This window comes from Pseudopodoces humilis, chromosome 4 (genome assembly GCF_049639895.1).
Source record: "Pseudopodoces humilis isolate 2021_Gansu_Grassland_sample_001 chromosome 4, ASM4963989v1, whole genome shotgun sequence".
NCBI classification, from domain to species: domain Eukaryota; kingdom Metazoa; phylum Chordata; class Aves; order Passeriformes; family Paridae; genus Pseudopodoces; species Pseudopodoces humilis.
The window spans coordinates 19,406,415-19,424,136 of record NC_142203.1 but is presented as its reverse complement, the minus strand read 5'-3'; the positions used below and the strand labels follow the sequence as shown (position 1 = coordinate 19,424,136).

Here is a 17,722-nt window from a genome sequence, read left to right as displayed (position 1 = left end):
ACATGAAATGTAAAGAGCAAAGCTACTCATAAATTAAATAAGTTTCAACTGCTTAAGATTCCACCTGTTTAAAATACCTGCAATTTGAGTACACAGACTTAAAACAAGTGGAAATTAATTTTGAAGAATTGCCATTAACACTGACTGACATTCAAACTATTGAGCTAAACTAAATGTTTCAAACAACAAATGCCAGGTGACATTGACCATAAACTGAATTTCAAACATACAATTTCCTTCTCCTTTTTCTGTTCTTTGTTAACATTCATGTTCGGGGACTGCAGTTACCAGGATATCTTAGAGCAAAATCCAAACATTCAGATTATACTGACAGCAAATGTACATCTGAAGTTGAGTACATGCTGACAGTCCTTCTCATTCTATGTTCAACATACTTAAGGCTGGATGATCAACTTCAGAATTTCTACATCATCTTTACAAATTGCACTGATAATTTCATTCTCTCTATACAGAACTATTTCAGTTGGTTTTGGTGGTGGGATTTTTAATGTTTCATTAAGTTTATTTTGGAACTTCTCTTTGCAAGCAGGTAAAATCACTTTTATCAGGAAATACTAAATGGTGAAGCAAAAGAGTTCACATTTTACATTTCACATATTTTAGATTATCAGGGACAAAATTCTTCCAACAAAGAAGTTATTTGTATAATATCATCAGATCTTGTTATCTGTGTGTTCATATTTTATTGACAATAATTTAGCAGGGTTTTTGGCTAATATTCATGCAAGTTCATACTCCCTTACTTGTTAACAATGAATCAAAGAAAAGTTAAATTCTAAAATGCAGGAAGAGAAATAAAATAAAAAATATGATGTCAATGAAAAGCTAGTAAAATACACTATAGCCAATAAAAAGATGAGGGAACTACAAGAAACTAGCACAAAAAGTAGGCTACAAGGACTAGTATGGGTATTTTTACACATAATTTTTGAGTCTGGCCTACATAATTTATTGCCTTTGACATCATTTTGCTTTCCCTTTTTGTTAAAAGTACATTTTTTTCTAAAAGTCAGCAATACCTTTGTCTACCTGTCCTGTCTGGGAGACTGAAAGATAAAGGTCTGTAAGAGAGAAGAATGGAAAGAGCCAGAAAAGATCAGGAGGTTCAGAAAAAAATGAGGCCCAACTTAAAAGTCTAAATCACACGCAGTTGAACACTCCAAATAGAGAAGAGGTAGCCCAGGTTTACCTATAATACTTCCAGAAGCTCTGAATAAAACCCCCATGACCCCTCTCCCAAAGAATTCCCTCCCTTTATCACCATAATTCTTTGGTTTTAGGATTGACCAGAAACCCACAGAATAACACTAAACTGAAAGGCAGGGAAATAAGGCATACAAGACAACATTGCTCAGGGTACAAATAGTTTCCTTTGCAGCCCATCCAAACAATATTAGCTGAATCACAAATCAAAGCTAGGGACTCCCTTATACTGGTTTAATTAATCTCTGTTGAAAATATGAACAAATTCCTTGAGCTGATAACTTTGCTCAAATATATGTGAACTTAATAAATACATTCAGTCTTTTTCACTAAATTCTAACAGAAAGCCTGTTTAGAAACCTAGTGCAAAGCTGAACAAATACCTGATACTAAATAGCTACATTTTTGTATATTACTGAAAGCCAGATAGGCAAAATACAAACTGAAGTATTTCTGAAAATATAACCCAGTTACAGCTTTATTTGCTTCATTGTTTCAGCTATAAAAGAAAAGGAAATTTAACCTTAAGATAGTTGCTTTGTAAATGCAAGAGGTATGATAGTGGTCTAAAAGCCAAAGGGACTAAAGCTTTAAAACACAACAGTGTTGTGGGCACAGGTGGCACTCCTATAAACTAGGGACTACATCAATAATAATTTCTATTTTTTTTTTTTAAATTAAAGGAAACTAAGAAGATCCAATAGTTTTGATTTCTCAGTGACCAGAATTCAAAATTTATTAAGCTATTACTTATTTTGATTTACATGGATTTGCTTGTGTCTTGAAAATATGTGTTCAGGAAAGACATACTGAAAGATTTACAATCTTTATCAAAGAAGACAAAAGAAAAAGAAATAGCAATCAGGAAATCTCTGTGGATATACATGAAACGAATTATTAATCATGTAAGGAAATAACTACCAGGTATTGTGATGCATCTCAGCATTACAGTAACTGTTAAATTTGAAAACAGTCACTGAACTAAGGAAAAAGAAAGTGTTTATGGTGAGCAGACTGTGAAATGTTCTGCTTCATCCCAGTCACCAAGTGTTTTAATTTATCACTGCTACTTCTTTATCTTCTATAATTCACTGCTGAATGTAAAGGAACAAGTTTCTATTTGCTTTGCATATACTTCAAGTTCTATGTGTTTTTTTCAGATCATCTACCATCTACTTTTATACTAAAAGCTCTTAACAGAAAGAATGACTTACTGATGAACAATGGAAGACAGCGAGTATTGCTGCTGGGTGCACTGAATTGATGTGTTTCAGAAGACTAGTCAGAGATTAGTCCAAAGTTGATTTGGTAACAGAATTTACATAATTAAATGCTTTCAGATTAAGCCAATACATACACAATACATGGTAGAACACAGCTGCTCAGGAAGTTCACTTTTTGGGAACACGGCTGCTTTTCTATCAAATAAGGAAAAATGTATGTATACAGAAGTTATTCAAACATAGTAAAAATTTATGAGAATAACTCCAAATATTCATCTCTGTGATCAGTGCTTCATTCTGAGTGTGAGAAAAACATTAAAATTAACACTTTGGACATCTTCAAAGTCTGCACAGAATCCTTTCAGATGTATATTGCTATGTACTGTGTAATATCATACCTAGCTTTTTCTTGTTTTTCACATATTGTTGTCCTATTCTTAGATATTGTTTGGGAGTTGTGCAAAACAATTAAATGTATTTAAATAATGGAGGTGGCACAGCTTGAGACTGCAGAATCAGAAGAATAGTACACGCTGTACCACAAAAAAAAAAAACCCTGAAAAATTAATTTCTCTCTTTATTGCACTTCAGTTAGAATGAAGAAGTTCTCTAGGTCCTCTCCTAAAATGCCGTTTAGCTCATATTTATGCCACCTGGAAGATTTCAGTCTACTCAGCTGACCTCACCTTAAGAAAGTCTCCAATTCAAGCAAAGGCTTGTTCAGAAACTTGGATACTACTGTTTGATGTACTCTGTGGAATTACTCTCATCATTTAGAATCCAGCACAGACTTAGCTAACATTTATTAGCAGCGTTTTGGCTTACAAGGCACATATGGTGACATTAAAGGGACAGTAATATTCTGTATCAAATATAAAGTAGCTCTAAGATCCTTTCTTGATCTAAATGTCTTTACTAAACACAAATTCAATAACCGTTGAATTGAAAAAGGATTCCCACAACTCATGTGTGATCCCTCACTCAGCCTGTTATGGGCAAATACACAATATCATTTTCTCACTCACTAAAGACCAAAGGCTCAGATTATCAAAATTTCTTAATTCATATTTACTTTGAAATGTTTAAAACTGGGCTTTAAATTCTATCTAGTTCATTTCAGTCCAATTTATTTTCTTGTATTGCAGTATTACTGCTGCTATTTATTTCAGGTGCTTATAAGCATACTATCAGATAGAAGTATGTAGTCTTTGAAGACACACTTTGTTTCTTTATCTAATTTTATCTAACTGATGAAGTCACTAGCCCAGCATAACCAGTAGGCTGGAAATAAAAGGTTTTCTACAAGAGAAACTTAGAGAACTACAGAAGTATCTTAATAGCAATGGTGCACAATGCTATTAGATACAAAATGCAAAATCTCATCAGCAGCGACTAAGCAGTTATTACTTATGATGAGAGGTACAACACCCTCAGATACACTGCAAATTTTTGGCACTATAAGCAGGCAGCTTACACTATTTATTTTGCTATATCGGACTAAGAGTGTTATATAGCATGCATTTACTACAACCCTTTTTTCAGTTTAGAAACTACACACTGCATCACTCTTACCTCAGATTTCTCCAGTTTATTTTGAGCATCAATCTGAGTGACAATTTCATTCATATTGGTCTCCAAAACCATTCCACCCATGACCATTTCAGCCAATATATTATGGACCTAAAAGAGACCAAAAGAGAATTCAAAAATGCAAAATATCCTCCATACAATCTGGAAAGATAGTCTAGGTACCTCAATACAGGGAAACATGTATGCTGTAAGTCAGTTAATGTTAGCATTTAATCTAAAGCCAGTTGGGAACAAAGCTCATAATTTCATGTTTCTCTCTCCGGTACCTTCTTTGCTCACAGCTCTGTTACAAACTCATCTGCTCTACCACTCATCAATACTAAGCAACTTCCACATTCCTCTTTCTTTGTTCCCATTTTCCATCCAATTTTTAAAGTTCGAAGTAGCATCAACAGCAGTAACACCTCTAGGAAACAGGTCCTGCAAGACTAAACAAATTGCTCACAAGTAGATGTCTAAACGCTACTTTGGACTACAACTGAGAAGAAAGAGATTCTGATGCTCACCCAGCACAGATCCCAAGATTTGGCTCAGAAGTAAAATTGACATTTGTGTGATACCTGATAAATATGGAGTCTTCAGCATCTACAGCTAAGACCGACAGCTAGGACTCAAACTGCAGGAGCACATAAACCAGCTGAGGACATCACTGAAATGGGTATGTTTAAATATCCCTCTTCCCTGAAGCCCTGACTTGAGGATGTCTCTTCCCTTGAAAGCCCTGGTTCATGAACCACTGCTTCAGAGTCTGCATTCAAAGCGTATTAAAGACTTGTTTTGGTTTTCTTTTCTTTTTTAAAAGGCATTCGTCTGCACACTTACTAGTAAAAGTCCAGAGTTACTATGCAATGTATAATATTTTAATCCCATATTACTATTTAAATCTGAAGACAAGGAGCATTTTTCTGCTTTTCAGAAATAAACATGTGGAATCTGGTATCTCAAAATGTAATTCTAACTACTAGTTTGGACATTGTCCCAGTTTCCCTGTGGATCAAGGATAGAAGTAAATCTCAAATAACCCAGAGGTAGTACATCAAAATCCAACAGAGTTCTTGGTTTTGTGCCATACCTCAAAAACAAAGTTGAATTTGTTTCCCTGATAAATTTTAAGTGCATTTCTGTACAAATATTAAATTAATGAATCTAGAAAGGCTGAAAACAGCTCTTCTTCAGGCCCCTTTGGGCTCTTCCAAAACCTTTCTTTCTATATACTTCTTACTCCTTTGCCTCTCTAGAATATTGAACTTCTTCCTTTAGCTATACCTTGGGTCATGCTTCTTACCTTTCTCTGAATATTTTTGTACTTTCAGGATGCAATAATGAAGTCCAACACACAGTATTTAAAAATGTTCAAAGTACAGATGGCTTTAAAGAAACTTGACTATTCTGTGTTGCCCCACTTTTCCTCTAAAGGGCATGGTTTTCTTAATAACAGCATATCATTAACTTTAATTGGTAATCTGCATATGAAAGGAAATCACTGCTTTGACTAAGTAAGTTATGCAACTATTGTAATCCATTGATTCCCTCCTCTTAAATATATATTTGCTTGTATGCAAGCAGCAGCAAGACAAAAATAAACAGTAACTGTTTTTCTTTTCAAATTGCAAATTCACTGCAAATATATATATTAAAAGTACAAATACACATTACTGTCTCTATCTTTTCTTATTTAAAAAAATCACTGATTATTTTCCTAATGAAACAACAACAAAAGCATCTTAAATAAAAACACATTAAGTAGCAATGAAGTGCAAAAGACACGCCAATAGTGTATTCAAAATAGTACTTAAGTGAAGGACTGAAGGCACAACAAATGGACATCTTATATTCCAAAAGGGATCTGACTGCTGAGAACACCAACTTTTTAAAAAACCTGAAACTGCTGTTTTGCAGTAACAATTCTGAAGTGTTTTTACAAAAATCAAGAGTGTTTCCTATTTATGTTTGATGCACTCTCTAAAACCATGAAGAAGAATGTCTCAAGGAAGGAATGTATCAAGGAAAAATTCTCTCAAGAAAATTTGTCAAACACATTTTCTTGTCTTCAAGAAATTTGATTCTGGATAGTTCACTGTTCTGGTTAGATAATAAACTCTTGCAAGAGATCATGATACTCCCAGAGCTATTCCAATAGGTGCCAAAAACTCATGAAAAAACACAAAAGTATTCCCTTACATCCCTAGCTGAATGCATTCTATTATTTTAGTTGTATAATAGCTTTCAGTGATGCCTTTTCCATCAGAAAGCATTAGACTCTTGGATTCAGTGTGGGAACCAGTGCAAGACTAAAACAAACCTGCACCTCCTCCTCACAAGACATGTAAAAATGTCCTGCTCCAGCTACATCAAGTTTTTTGTCTGCTTGTAGTACAGATGATCTTTTAAAGGAGAAGTTAAATTCTCTCCTGTACAAACTACACTCCAATGACACCCCAAGTCCTCATCTGCTACAGCATATTAGGAACACTCATTCCCATCTATATTCTACTCTCCAAAGGAATTTATCATACTGTATCAATATTCTTGAATAAGCATCTGTCTTGGCTCCAGGTTACTATAGTCACTGCTGAGTCCTGCATGATTATAAATACCTGATGAACATAAATATTTCCTTACAGAAATACCACATAAAATGTTACTAAGGAGGCAACAGCTGTTGAGATTACATAGGTTAACTATTCTACATTTCACATCATCTTTTTACAAGAAAAAAATGTTTAGGCAGCTCTCACAAAAGAATTGCAAGAAAGCAACCTCCCACAGCTCCACCAAGAAGTGAAGACACAAAACAGCTCTCATTCAAATAACTTAGCCAATCCTCACTTTTCTCAATACCAGACCAGACAAAATACAAATATTTCAAAGGTTTCACTCCAAACAGCACACACAAATAAGCACCCAATATAACTGTCAAGATCAAACAGGAGCAGTTGTTGTTTTTCCCTTTTGCACACTTGCAATATATTAACAAGCCAGGCCACAAATATCTGGCAAGAGAAAGTTCATACATTAACTGTGAAGGCTCAGTGCATTATGCTTCTTGACAAGGTTACCTTATCAGCAGTTTAAAGACAATTTAGCAGTCTAAATTCTCACAGATGCATCTTCCTATTTTGTACTCAGACCTACAATAATACTGATTGAACTTAAACTGGAGGGGGAAAAAAAAAAGGAAGAATGGAGAGGACATCAAATTAGTCACAGCTGCACAACTAATACTACTGTACAGCTGGTGGCAGCCTTGCATTACTACAGAAGTTCATGTCTTTATATTGAATTATTTTGTTCATTTACACTCAAGTTAAAAATCACTGTACTGGTTAATGTCACATTCCAAGTTTTTTAACTCAAGGTTTCACTGACTTCTGTTGTGAAAATGGATTTTTACTAAACTATCTAATTAGTATTTACAGTTCCCATTCTCCTCAGAGTTTAAATATTCTAGTCATTTAATAATTTAATGGGATTCTCAGCAGATTTTTAGATTTTTAGTAGAACAAATGAAACAGTTAACTTCTAATGTCCATTTGATATGTAATTTTAAAGGAGGAATATAATCTCGTATCCAATTAAAGTAAAATAGTCTTTGAGAAATTCAACATTTTGAAGCACTTAAGTTCTCCACATATTATTAGAAATATTTTGTCTGTCAAGTTATGTTAAGCAATACTCTTTAATGAAACATGCTACAGAGCAACAGCTTGGAGTACGTATCAGCCAAAGCATTCTTCAGCTAAAGATCAAGCTCCTTCGCACAAAACGACTGCAGTACTTTCGTTCTTTAAGCTCAGAAGCCAATGTATAAACTATTCATAAACTCTTCTGTACTTTAATCTGCTGATTTGGAAACATCCTACATGTTTCACTCATGGAAATTACTAGAAAACCTAATGACTTTTCACGACCCAAGTACTGGTTATACACTCACTCTAGGTAATCTGCATCTCACTCTCTGGTCAAGGTGCAAGTGTTTCTTCCAAAAGAACTTTCTGATTTTGAAACAAACTGAGTCAATCTGAAATAGTTCTTTCAGATACCTGTCTTGGTATTATTTTCAGTCGACTTTTTCTATCTTACTTTTCTTTGGCATCTTTTGCTGCTGATGCAGCAAGATGTTCATAGATGGGGAAAGGTGACTGCGCAGAAAGCAATAGTAGGCACAAAATGCAACTGAAGGAATAAATTCTGTATGTTAAATTCCCAGCATTTTATGTATCGCATCAAAAAACATCAAAGTCCTTTTAAATTAAAGGTGATGTTTATCTAAACTAGATTAATAAGTAAAACACTTGTTTCTTATAGATGGGAATATTCAAACAAGATTATTTCTAAATGCTTGAAAAAAGACAAAGCCTATTTGAGATTTTAAATATAAAGATCTACACAGCATTTAAATTACATGATTATAGCATATGAAAGGCAACTTCCAATCCTAACTGGAAAACAATTAACAGCTTCAGTTCTGAGTTATATAAACCTAACCATGAACAAAATTGAACACATTATTTCTTGAAGCAGTTCCTACTCTAAGAATATTTAGATGTCTTAGGTTTTACAATTTTATGTACAGTATTACTATGGAAATCTCCTGTACTATTTCATTGTTCCTCAGAAAGGCATGCTCCCTAACAGCTTTCAAGTAAAAGAAGAAATATTTTAGGAGAAACAATCTAGATTTCACTGATATCACGGATATAACAGAATCATGGAATCAGTAAGGTTGGAAAACACCTCCAAGATCCTCAAGTCCAACCTTTGACCAAACACCATCATGTCAATTAAGTGACATCACTAAGCCTCCAGTTGTTACTTGAACACTTCTGGTTATGATGCCTCCACCACTCCCCAGGCAGCCCGTTTCAATGCCTGACAACTCTTTCAAGGAAGAAATTCTTCCTGGTATCCAGCTTGAGGCCGTTTCCTCTTGACTGACTGTTTATTTGGGAGAAGCGACCAACCGCCATCCTGTTACAATGTCCTTTCAAGTGGTTGCAGAGGACAGTGCTGCTCCCACTGAGCCTCCTCTCTCCAGCCTGAACACTCCCCAGCTCTCTCAGCCACACCTCACAAGACTTACTCTCTAGACCCTTTATCACTTTGTTACCCTTCTCTGGAAAGTAAGACAGAGCTTAATACCAAGTATCAGCTGAACCAAACATTCACAAAAATATGGACGTCATCACATCCATGAAGGATGTCATCACAGTACCTTGTCTACATGGAAGATTAAATCCAGCTCACAGACATTTTCAAAACATTTGTCAAGTGTTTCCACAAATACCTGCAAAAAGGGAAAAAAAGCACCAAAGGTCAATCTTTAACAAAAACTCTACAGTTCCATTAGGTGTGAGCCTTGAGAAAAACAAATACAGAAATTAAACACTGGTCAGATCTTAAGGCATTAAAGGCATCTACAGAAATTATGAGGTTAACATTATGTCAAAATATGTTATCTATGTAGAGGGCAAAACTGTATGCACAAGCCAATTTAGGTTAAAACTGCTTAAAGGCACACTGTTTTAAAAAACAGATACATCTTGAAAAACCAGTAACATAACCTATACTATAATTTTCTCAGTTGTAATTCAAAGTACTCTTTCCCATTTCATTAGAACTCAATCATGAATAAAAAAAAAATTCAGTTTTTCCCATCACTATTTTTAATAATTACTACATTGTAGACATCTCCTAGTTATCCAGACTGCTAACTCTGCTGTCAGAAGCATCCTTCCAGCAGCAGTACAGCAGCTTTCACCTGACTTAGACACACTGAATAGAGGATGAAAAGGGCATCTGTCTTAAATGTTACACCTCCTGATCCTGTCAGGCATATCACCATACAAAGTTAGAAAAGCCTAGCTCTTTATAAACAGGCAAAGAAGTCCTTTATGAATCCAGAATATAAAAGCATACAGTAGAAAAATCCAAGCAGTGCTGACCTCCAGCCACTGATGCTCCCTGCCAGACACAGCCTGTACATCACCTTGCTCTAGGTGTTTCTGAAACAGATTCTTTGGCATTTATACTTGTAGTTTGGTACACCAAGAGCACCCAATCCAGAATTAGTCCAGATTATGAAATGATGATTGTACTTGCAGTCCTGAAGTTCCTGAATGCCAATCACCATGTGCTTGTGGTGAGTGCTGTCAAAGACTCCAATCTTAGACAGCTGTATGCACAGTTCCTTCTGTCCAATGGATAACTCCTATGGACACAGGTTATGTCAAGACCTCTCTAAGTTAAATGTAAGATTGAGCTTAGGGTCTTCAAAGTTAAAAAGAATTTATGTAAAAATTTATTGATCTTTTATTAATGGCAAGAAAATAAATTGCAGCTTCTTGGAAATTTTAATCAGGTTTATATGTTTCAAGGCCATTTTGTCACAATATCTATTAAATATTATTTATTAAGATATCACTGTATGCAATTTTTTATTCAATTCTAAACTCAAACATCCTAAAGAAGCAATATGGGAGACAAAAAACTCATTTTGATTCTCTGTTCCACATGATTTATGAACCCCATCTTAGTATTTGAGAGGCACCAGATTTCAAACTGCCTAGGCCCAGAAAAATAGGAATGAGAAACCATGTCCTGACACAGATCACAGAATTGTTTAGGTTGGAAACCTAAAGATGGATGAGTCGAACAGGTAAGCTAGCACTGCCAAATCCAGCTCTAACCTATGTCCCTGAGTGCCACATCTAGATGTTTTTAAAACCCTAGGCATGGTGACTCCACCACTTACATGGGCAGCCCATTCCAATGTCTGACAACCCTTTCAGTGAAACTTTTTCTAACAGCCAGTCTAAACCTCCCTTAGCACAAATTAAGGCTCTTTCCTCTTGTCCTATTTCTTCTTTCTTGGGAGAAGAGATTGAAGCATTTCTATAAGCCCCTTTCACATAGCTGTAGAGAAAGATTAGGAACCCGCAGTCCTTTTCTCCAGGTTAACATACGCAGCTCTCCCAGCCACTCCTTGTAAGACTTGTGCCCCTTCACTGGCTCCACTGGCTTTCTCTGGGCTTGCTCCAGCCCCTCAATGTCTTTCTAGTACTGAGGAGCCCAAACTTGGACACAGTATTTGAGGCATGGCCTCACCAGTGCCCAGTACAGAGGGACAGTCACCGGCCTCACTATTGCTGATCTAAGCCAAGATGCCATTGGCCTTCCTGGCTGCCTGAGGATAGCTGGCTCATGTTCAGACACTGTCAACCAGCACCACCAGGTCCTTTTCCACTGGGCAGCTTTCCAGCCACTCTGCCCCAGCCTGTAGCACTGAGGGATTTTTGTGACCCAAGGGCATTTGTCTCTGTCGAACGTCATACAATTTGACCTTGGCCCATCACTCCAGCCTGTCTGATTCCCTCCAGCAGATCAACACTTCTAACCAGCACAAACTCATCTGCAAACTGGATGAAGGAACACTTGAACCCCTCGTCTAGATCACTGATAAAGATATTAAAGAGACCTGGCCCCAATACTGAGCCCTGAGGAACGCCACTGCTGACCAGATGCCACCTGCATGTAACCCCAGTCACCTCCACTCTTTGTGGATTAAAGTCCTGCTTCTACAGACATTTATTTATATCTACAGACCCAGTGAAACAGATACGCATGACATTAGCCATCTCCAACAGTAGCCATTACCAACAAAGATTACTTTTACATCTTAATCGCTGGCCTTCAGATCCTGCTCACACTGTAAAAGAGAGGGCAACCACATCTTGCCTTCACTATTACTACTATTACTGAAGTCTTTAAAATGTTGAAGTCAAACTACAAATTAACTGATGATCCATGAATTTAGAATAAGCACTATTCTTTAATAACAAAATACAAATCTGTCACTTAAACTAGGAACATAGAGCTTATTCAGAGGCAGACTCAAGACAATAAGGTTTGGTGACAAGTTAACTAAGAAAATGAATATTCTCCTGTTAAATTATACTGAAGCTAAGCAAAGCAGGGATCTTTTCTTCAACCAGTTGTTAATTCATTATGATAATAACAGTTTTCTATAAAGAAGAGATGTGAGCAAACAAAAAAACTTGTATGTTAAGCAGAAAAAACTACACATTTGCAGCCATGTGCAGCAAAACAAATCACCAAAGATATTCTCTTACTTTCCTTGCACCTTAGGAGAATGCAGTTACAAGGACAGTGCTGTTTGATATTAGCTGCAAGAAGAAGATTGGAAACAGTGTAAATGCAACCTTTGTCTAATGGTTTTAGTTACAAGAGCGAAGAGTTTGACACTATTCCTCATATAAGTCACCAACTTCACACATGATTCACACACTCCGACATCTGTCTAGTTCCTTGGAAAACAAAGGAACCCATTAAAAACAAAGGCAACTCAAGAATCCTAAAAACATCCCCCCAGATGCATATATTGAGCAGCAGCACACATGCTCACACAACAACAACGCAAAAGTTTAATTTTTGTGACATTCTTCCAGGTAGATTCTATAGCAACATTTGATTCACTGCTGGAGTGGTTACTTTTAAACTTCTCTCTACCACACAGCAACCCCCCTTACACTAAATAAACTCACAAATCTGCTTACAATGCATGACCAGTAATGTGCAATAAACATTTTTTAATCTAAGGGAAATCAGCTGGCCTTGACTATTCCTTCACAGAGATTTTTAACTGACTACAGATCTCCCATAGAAACTTCGGAAATTTCCCACATCTTCCATTCATGATGGTGAGCTCACTTACAATAATGCCAGAAATGACAAGGTCTACATCTATTATAAATGGTCATTTAAAACACTGGTCTGAAAGGTAAACTAGATTTTTTACACTAACATTTCTTGACCTCTTTTAAGATGCCTTCAATAACTAAAATGGTAAATAAAATCAGAGTCACTTCCATCAGAATTTTAATTTAATCATGAACTGCCCACTGTGGCAAGCAGTTCAGATGCTGCAGACCTGTAGATCAATAACCAGAAGAGAAAACACATCAATTGTTTTGGGACACACACACCCTTCACATACATCAGTTCAGATGCATTTTGCGATGTTACTGGAAGAGTAAACATAAATAAATTAGTGAAATAGCAGGAAAATAAGGGTGCATGCACAATTAATTACTAGCTCCCCCTTGTGCTTCATTTTTGAAATTACTATCTTTTACAGTAAAAAGAAAAAAACATGCACAACTCCATGTATATAAACAGAAAATGTGAAAAGAAAAAAAAAGGAAAACCCCTATCCTTTCTTTTGTAAGAAATATGCTTTAATAAAGACAGATGCACACTGGTAGCATAAATTATATGAAACAAAATACTAAATTTTTATTGAATATTTGCAAGCCAGGAGCCCCTTCTACTCAGCCATATGTCAAAACATACAACCATTACAATGAAGGGCTTATTTTTAAAACAAACAAATAAAACAAAAAAGGAATATATCATACATTTGGAGGAAGATAACAAGGGCAGCAGAAAACTCAGAACATCTAACCAATTAAATGTATCTGAGCATGGATAATGTCAAATACTAACAAAAGCAAGTACAAAAGATGAACTAAAAACAAGAGTAATTTATACCAAGATTATCCCCTTCTTCCTTAGCTTACCAAACAGCAATGGTAAAACTGAGGACAGAAGTAATTCAATCTGCCCATGAAGAGCTCTTATCCCCGTCACATGCCTCTCTGTTTTCCATTTCATCAGCACAAAAGCATCTCTGGTCAGGATACTTTATTGTTAAGAACTGAGGAGAACGTGTTACATAAGCTGCACTGCTTCCCACGTGCATCTCACTGAACACCATTACACTGAAAGGCTCTATTGAATTTCCCATAGAAGACTGACCTCACAAACTTCACTGCTTGCTGACTCATGTTTTTGAAGTACAGCAACGGGCCAAGACACTCACAAATTCTTAGAGCTGACACAGGGCTCTTAGGTCCATAGGATAGTTAAAGTACCACTGAAAACACACATTTCTTCTTTATGGCAGTCTGCAGCTAGTTGCGTTTTCCCACGTATTTTCCTTCCATCCACTAAAACCTTCCACCTTATGCTTCACAGGCTAACACGAAGATGCTAAAACAGCATGACAAGAATTTTTTGTATCCAGAAGACTGTAAAACCTAAGCACTGCAGATGCTGATCAATCTCCTAATCCAAGTAAGCAAATATAATAAAAAGAAACTGGTGTTTACATTTAGAAAAAAAAGGGAAGAAAATGGTCAAAAATTAATAATCTGAATTTGTCTTAGGTGTTCAAACAAAGAAACCCAAGCTGAAGATGGTGTCAAACCCCAGGCAGGGTCTAGGATTTGTAATACATATAGCATATTCATTAAGCCTGAGTCAAGACTAACCTGTGAAACAGCTCTGGATCTCATGGGGAGATAAGTAGCATTCATGAAAGTATCCTAAGGATCACAACAAAAACTTTCTGCTGGAAAGAACTGCAGAATGCCATATATAATCTAATCTCCTACATATTTATTCAGTTTGCACGACAAAAATCTCCAAGTTGCTATACTGAGTTCTAGGTTAATTTCACCAGTTTACTTTCCATCATAAACTGGTCCCTTACATATCCACTTGCTTAGACAATTCATTGTATGTATGACTCCTAACAAAGTCCAGATGTCTTACTCCTACCTGTATTATCTCTGAACTACAATAAAAAAAGATGTACAAAAATGGTTCACCACTTTTCAGGAAAAAATAAAGCTTATTTTCTCAATTAAATATGCATGTGAATATATCGTTAGTCTACACTGCATGTGGGACTGACAAGTAATAAACTTTCTGAGAGCCCTCTTTCAGTAAAAGATCCATTTAATTCTGACTGCTACTGCTAAGAAGATTAAACAGATCCTTCTTCTAAGCCTGTCTAGAAATTTAAAATATTTAATTAATATCTATACTTTAAATATTTAATATTAAATATTAATTAATATTGAATATTGAATATTAATCTCTAATACTCTATATTATAATCAAATGGTTGAACTGCAATGATTAAGAAAAATTGGACTCCTCAACAGCTGTAGGTACTGTGGTGAGAATGTATGATTTATAAACAAAATCAGACAGGTCAGAAAACCAAAGTATTTCTACAGATGGAAATAGCATTTTTATTATTTCAGTTTCCTCTAAACAGTTATGTTGACATGTAATTAAATGTAAGGGCATTTTCGGAAAAAATGTGAAATACAAAGACTAGGAGATTAAAATCTATTGAAATATTTTTGGTACAAGAAGCAAAACATTTTAGAGAAACGCTTAAATTCTCTACTTCAAAAACTTTTGGGGGCTGTATAATTATGAGTAGTAGTAAGCTCAAGAAATGTGCTTCAACACCTGAAATTACTATTTAGGTTGCACTGTCTATGTGAATATACTTCTTTCCTCTGTTCATAAATATTTTGGCACTTCCAAGTAAGTAGACACACTATGCAACAGGCAACTAAGCAACCCTGTACAACAAACTGCTATGAACAAGTACAGCTACTGTGTACCTTGTTAATGCTGCACTGTTCAGATATTGCAGAATGTTCCATGACCAAAGATGATGTAAGAATCCAGAACAGAGTTTCCTTCCCTGCTACACACACAGGCACTCTTCTGGATCTACTGTCCAGAAGAGCAGCACTGGAACAACTGTTCTGAACAGCAGGAGGTGTCTGTGGGAAGCTATGCAGCTTCATGAAAGGTCTGCAGGGAATTGTAGGGCTTTAGAGACTCACAGTGCTTCTACAGTGAAATAACTGATACAGTCCCATGTCTCAGGACAGATTTCATTATGCAACAAATCAATTCTCTTGATGTGCAAGCTTTTGAAAGGCCTGACAGTAAGTCATACTTACTGTTTTATAAGTATGTATAAATATACATATATGAGATCCATTTTACAGAATGACATAAATCACTTCACGGTGTGAAACTATTTTCTGTTTGAAAATAATGATCATCAGTGAAATTGCTTATTTGCAAGTTTTAAGTTGAAAAAAATCACTGATTTAGTCAGAGGCCTCTTGACCTAGGAGTGTTCATCTTGCCAGACAAGATATTTGTTACTAGGTTGACAAGGACATATTTAGCAGTTTAAATACTGGTCACAGCACCAAGCCTGTCTGAGTTTAAGAAGCATTTGAAAAATGCTTTAAGGTACATGGCGTGATTCTTGGGGTGTCCTGGGCAAGGTCAGGAGCTGAATTCAATGGTCCTGATGGGTCTCTGTGTTGGAAGGAAATCATACCTGGAAGCCTTGCAGAAGACATTATATTTGAGGAGTCAGTGATCTTGAACAGGCCCTGTCTGCTCTGCTGGGCTGAGCAGCCTGGATCTTCTTAAGATAATCTATAACCTATGATATCCTTGGCAAAAATGAACTGTAGGAATGGATTGTACTGATTCTGACTAAGAGACGGTTGCATGTTTAGGGGTTAGTCATCCACATAACACAACCTAAATAGACACAGAGGTCTGTGCTGTGCTGCAGAAATTCCTCGGCTAAGGGATAAACTCAGCCAGTTCACTGCAACACAGGAGCCAGCAAGCAGCTCCTACATGGTACCAGTGAACATGCCACCTGCACGGCCTAGCCATGACCTCAAATTGCAGCAGGAAGTTCTGAAAATATTCTTTAGCAGAAGTTGTTTTCCTGTGAGGGAATTATATAATAGCTCAAAGAATCAAAAAAAGAAGAGCTTCTCTCCATAGGATCTGCTCTGCCCTGCACACTGTGGGAAAATCCACCTGGTCTCCATTGGGTGTTACATAAAAGTGGCCAGCACCTGAAGGGGTTTAAGATTTACCATCTACATTCATCTTCTTACTCTGCTCTATTAAGCAGTTATCAAACCATTTGTGCTGTTGAGCCTTTCTTACTGAGATAAAGTACCTAGGCTTAAGGATCTTCTCCCTCCTGACCAATCCCCACTCTACTCATCCCAATTTCCCTGGTGCAGAACACATACCTAGGGGAGCATTTGCCCTTCTTTTCTAAGGCATACCTGTCAAAAGATCATAACCCACAAGGAAAATTTAATCCAAAGATGTTTTGGACATATTTATGTATTATACATTTATAGTGAATATATGTATACACACATGCATGCGTGTGTGAGTCTGGGTATATATTAATATACATAAAAATATATATATATATACACATACAGAGCATTGCCTGTCGAAGTTCTCATAATCTACATTTGTACAGCCAATGTTTTAACTGTGCCATTATTACCTGCAGCCAAAAGAGGTCTCGAAAAGCTAAAACAAAAAATAGTTTTTGTTCAGGAGGCTCCAAATAGTTTCCTCACTTTCCTGTCAACTTGATAAATTACTATTTCAAAGACAGCCCAGAAAACTACAAACAATCTGAAAATAATACTCAGCATTTCTCAGTATGTTCACAGTATAAAATCAACCTTCCAAATACTTCCAAAAAAATGCAAGCAAAATATTTAATTTCTAAGATACTTCAAAGTTGAATTACAGTTCTTTAGAATAAAAATAAATAAAAAAACAAAAACAAAACCAAAAAAAAACACAAAGCAGCAAAAATAACTTACTTGTATGAGGTCTAAAATACCAAGCTCACTTTCTGAGGAATCCACACAGAAGACAAAATACAAGGTGGCATAGTGTCGGTAAATTAGTTTGTTATCGGATCCACCTATTAATCTAAAGAGGAA

At 36.1% G+C, this 17,722-nt stretch overlaps 1 protein-coding gene across 6 annotated transcripts in view; it reads right to left on the bottom strand.

Annotated features, from left to right (window-relative positions):
* AP3S1 (adaptor related protein complex 3 subunit sigma 1) overlaps positions 1-17,722 on the bottom strand; it is a 55,905-nt gene that overhangs the window by 33,274 nt on the left and 4,909 nt on the right. For 3 of the 6 annotated variants that reach the window (XM_014257088.2, XM_005528135.3, XM_088054412.1), the window contains exons 3-5: positions 17,600-17,711; positions 9,253-9,324; positions 4,020-4,127 (exon numbers count right to left, since the gene is read on the bottom strand). In XM_014257088.2, the coding sequence (XP_014112563.1) occupies positions 4,020-4,127; positions 9,253-9,324; positions 17,600-17,711 (292 nt within the window). Of the gene's footprint in view, positions 1-1,040; positions 1,083-4,019; positions 4,128-9,252; positions 9,325-17,599; positions 17,712-17,722 lie in introns of all 6 variants that reach the window. The other 3 variants (XM_088054413.1, XM_088054414.1, XM_014257089.2) reach the window with 3 other exon arrangements.